Below are 4196 nucleotides of genomic sequence, written 5' to 3'. Positions count from 1 at the left end.
TCTTGTTGCATTTTTCACATAACATTTTGAAATAATCTTGTTTGTGCAGTATACATTGTTGGTGGTCTATTATGTCATCAGCTGGTATACTCACTCTTGCACTTTTTCCCGTCGGGCTGAAGCGTGAATCCATCTCTGCACTTACACACACAAGAGTCAACCGCGTTGACAAACTCCTGCTCACACCCGTGGGTGCCATCAGCACAGTGATCCAGCTCTGCCACACAAACATGAGTCATCAGTGCTGCCCCACTATGAAACTCCAGGATGAGTGTAAGAGAACTTACTGCTGCAGGTTTTGCCATCCGGATTGAGGACGTAGCCTTTCATGCACCTGCAGATGTAGGACTCAGGAACGCTGACACAGTCGTGCTCACAGCCGTGGACCCCCAGGTCGCAGTAGTCTATTCCTGCAGAGGCAGAGCCGCTTGAGGCCACAGATAAGCACGACCCACATGTCATGACATCACACACAGGGAGAGCATCGAAGAAGCAGATGCTTTAGTTTAGGAGCGTCATCTCCAAGCTTCACAGTGACTCTCCCGTGATTCCCAGGTTTCCATTTCATCATCCTCACGTGAGCGCAGCTGCTCAGATGATTGAAGTAGCACACTTCCTTCAGGAAACTGCTTCTGATTTACCTTCCGTTTCTGTCCACCAGAGGAAGAAGAGGCTTCCAGCTGGACCTGACTTTATTTGCCTCACAATTATCTCTTGGTAGCCTGGACGATGTGCTGAGGCTTATTCAGAAGGCTATTGAAACAAAGACACACTTTGATCTTTAGCCATGCTACATAATACTTTTCACAACAAGTGAATAGGACAGTTTAGGAACTTAACATTTGGTAGTAGTGTCAGTGGTGTCTTTGACCAGAACATACACACCACATGCATCACAGGTGTTATATCTTAGAGACAAAGTTGGCATTAAAACATAATAAGGGGCAGATTGCAATGTTGGTCAAGCAAACATCAGAAGAAGGTCTGAATCTGACCCAAACTGCCTTTTTGGATGAACAATGTCATGTTCCTCAATGTTATTTTGATGTATGCCAAAAATCAAGAAATATACAAATATGATATGTTATTTTTTAAATGTATTTTTTACATATAAATACATTTTAAAATAAATATAAAATCATATCCTAAAAGTCAATAAATATCAATGTATATATATGAAAGATTATTATCCTAAAAAAGGTAGGTTATATGTGAAACAACATTGAGAGACAAAGAAGGAGGTTGCGTTACTGTTACAAGTCTTCATATCAATGGTGAGCTGATATCCTGGTCGACAGCGACACTCGTACCCGCCCGGCACATTGACACAAATGTGTTTGCAGCCATGATCCACCACAGAGCACGCATCCTCCGCTATAGTGAGGGGGGAAATGATGCGTAAGACGACAGAAGAATTTCTGAAGAACATCTATCCATGCAGTCACCTTCACACGTCTTGCCATCAGGGTTGAGTTTAAAGCCATCTCTGCACTTGCAGCGATATGACGCAGGACTGCTCACACATATGTGCTGGCACTGATGATCCACCACTTCGCACATGTCAGTGCCTGTGATTGAGCAATGGAGACAAACAATGTGAGCAAAAGTGGCGTGAGTAGTGATCTTGAATCGAGGAGTCCTAGAGAGGAAATCACCGCTGCAGAGCTTGGACTGGAACACAGAGATGAGGGTTTCTATCTGCCCGAAGTTGGCCACCAGATGCACGTGTTCGGAATGTGGTTGGCTCCCGATGGCCTTCAGCGTCTTCATGTCCACTCGACCCACTCCGATAGCAAAGATCTGGATGCCGGCCTGTCGCGCCTCAGCTGCGATCTCCTCCACCGTGTCCTGCGGCCGCCCGTCAGTCACGATCATCGCAATCCGTGGGATGAACATGCTGGCCGGGCGGGCGCCCTCAGCCTCAGTGAAAGACGTCTCCATGGTGTACTGGATGGCCAAACCAGTCATGGTGCCTGAAGCAAGGTGCTTCATGTTCCGGACCGCCTGCTCCACCTCGGCCTTGGTGGCGTAGGTCTTGAGGGAGAACTCGTTCTGGACAACACTGCCGTACTGTAGCAGACCAACTCTAGTGGCGTTGGGACTGACTTCCAAAAACTGCAGTAAGTTGATGATGAATGTCTTGACTTTCTCATAGTCATCCTGGCGGATGCTTCTTGAGCTGTCAATCACAAAGACAAAGTCCATGGGGATGCCCTTGCACGGGTTCTCTGGGATCAAAGACAAGGATTCACTTTTGATTTTATTTGTTTTAAAGACCAAGCAATGAGCGACGGTCACTCACTCACCCGCCGCTGTGGTTTCTCTGGCAGTGAGAGGTCTGGGACCCTTACTCTCCAGCCGAGCTGCATCACAGCACATCAGGCACAGGAGGCCAAAAGCCAGGGACCTCATTCTAATGCAAGTCACCACTGCAGTGTTCATGGAGGGGAGAAGGCACCATGACTGAAGGGACGGTCACTGACTACACAGTAAAGCCCAAACTCATACTGACTCACAGCAAAAACTGACACATGCACAAGTTTAAAAAGTGTTTTAAAATCAACCGAAAGTCTAAGAAGAACTCTTAAGATGAACTATATCAAGGATGCTTTTATTAGGATCTATCTCTCAGTTTCTGTTGGATAGATGGTGTGGAGCAGTATTTCAAAGTTAGGGCTCTTAACAGACATTGTAATATTAATATGTTAATTCAATTATTATTTAAGTTTGGAAACAAGAGGCTAATGGCTCTTGAACTGCCAGGTGAACCAGATTTGAATTCCTCTTTAAGCGTGATCAGTTTCAGGAAACTGAATGCCATTGACGGTGATACATTCTCAATATGTATTAACCTGTAATAGCATGCATTATTATTCCGAGGTTCAGCCATGAATGAAATTCCTACTTTTGGGGACTAGATCCAACAGTGAACCTCAAAAGAGTGACTCTCTGAAACTTTCATCCACTGTTTGAGTGACATCGTACATGGTTTACGGCGACATTTCTCCCTCCAAAGTTCACATCTGCACTATGAAGTCAACTAAACTAAATTTCAGTGACCCTTTAGGTGTTTGACCGTGAGTGATTTAGGGGAGTCAAAAGGTCCTGTTTCCTTCCCAGGTCCTCCAGAGAGACATTCATCAGCAGTCCAGACGGCTGTCTGCAATGTGAGTCTGCCCACCAGCGGGGAAGAAACAGTTATCGTACACTATATTCAAGCAGAGACAGAGGAGGAACCATAGAAGCAGAGGGATTTCAATCAATGGGTCGACAATCCAGAGCTGACCAGAGGCCAGCTGGGGTCAGCAATCTGTGCCACACCCTGAGTAGAGAGTCACCCTTTTACCTGGCATTGGTCTGCACACACTTGCAACACTAACATGGAGAGACGACCGAAAACATGCCTGGTAACACACTGTTCTCTGAGAAATATAACACTTCAAAGGAGTATTACTTTTTAAAAAAATCACCAGGAGTTTTCAATAACCCCCTTAAAAGAAGAGTATATAAACCATTTAAATGGACAGAAAGTAAGGCAAAGGTTTAGAAAACAGAGAAAGCCATACCGCCTTTGAATGATCCACAACTCCTCATAAATCCCAGCTGAGTCGAGTGAGGGTCTTGAGTCTGGAAACAGGATCAGATCTGTTGAGAGGCTCCGTCTGTTCTGCTCCTGCTTCCATACTCCCCCTGACAGCCTCCCACTACTGGGACGCCTCTTTTTAACGTAGAACCTTTAGGTAACTGGCTGGCTGCCTTTGTCTTAGTCTCTCACTCTATCAGTTTATTTCAGTGGGAGGAAAGGTGTTTTGATCCACACTAAAAGTGAAGCTAAATCTGCACATTCAGTAGATCCTGATGAAACATTTCGTCTTAAACACTTCCACTTCTCCATCACCATCTCATGAGCGTGGGCAGCAGGAAATAAGTTAACCAGAGCAGAGAACACTGTGCATTCATTTTCCTGCGCCAACTAGAGTTTTTTTGTCCTGGGACGATGGATTGAAGGGGAATCACTGCGCTTATTCACCACATTAAAAAACCGCATACCATAAATGACTGTACAGTTTGTGTGTGTGTATTTCATGGCTGATGATTCCCGATCAGTGGAATTTCAGCGAGCCACAAGAGCGCTCCCCTGGACGCCATCGTATTGTTCACCAGTAGACCGAAGGCGTTACTGGACGACCATGATA

The 4196-nt window shown here is 45.5% G+C and overlaps 1 protein-coding gene across 1 annotated transcript in view; it reads right to left on the bottom strand.

Moving 5' to 3' along the window:
• Positions 1–2412, bottom strand: part of LOC128768430 (matrilin-2-like) — an 11632-nt gene extending 9220 nt beyond the window's left edge. Inside the window, exons 1-6 of the mRNA XM_053881313.1 lie at positions 2303–2412; positions 1656–2251; positions 1446–1568; positions 1252–1374; positions 288–410; positions 95–217 (exon numbers count right to left, since the gene is read on the bottom strand). Coding sequence (XP_053737288.1) covers positions 95–217; positions 288–410; positions 1252–1374; positions 1446–1568; positions 1656–2251; positions 2303–2412 — 1198 coding nt within the window. The remainder of the gene's footprint in view (positions 1–94; positions 218–287; positions 411–1251; positions 1375–1445; positions 1569–1655; positions 2252–2302) is intronic.
• Positions 2413–4196: the final 1784 nt, after the last annotated feature.

The sequence above is a fragment of the Synchiropus splendidus genome, chromosome 12, assembly GCF_027744825.2.
Source record: "Synchiropus splendidus isolate RoL2022-P1 chromosome 12, RoL_Sspl_1.0, whole genome shotgun sequence".
Taxonomy (NCBI): Eukaryota; Metazoa; Chordata; class Actinopteri; order Syngnathiformes; family Callionymidae; genus Synchiropus; species Synchiropus splendidus.
The sequence above is the reverse complement of the archived record's forward strand: the minus strand, read 5'-3'. Positions and strand labels throughout refer to the sequence as shown.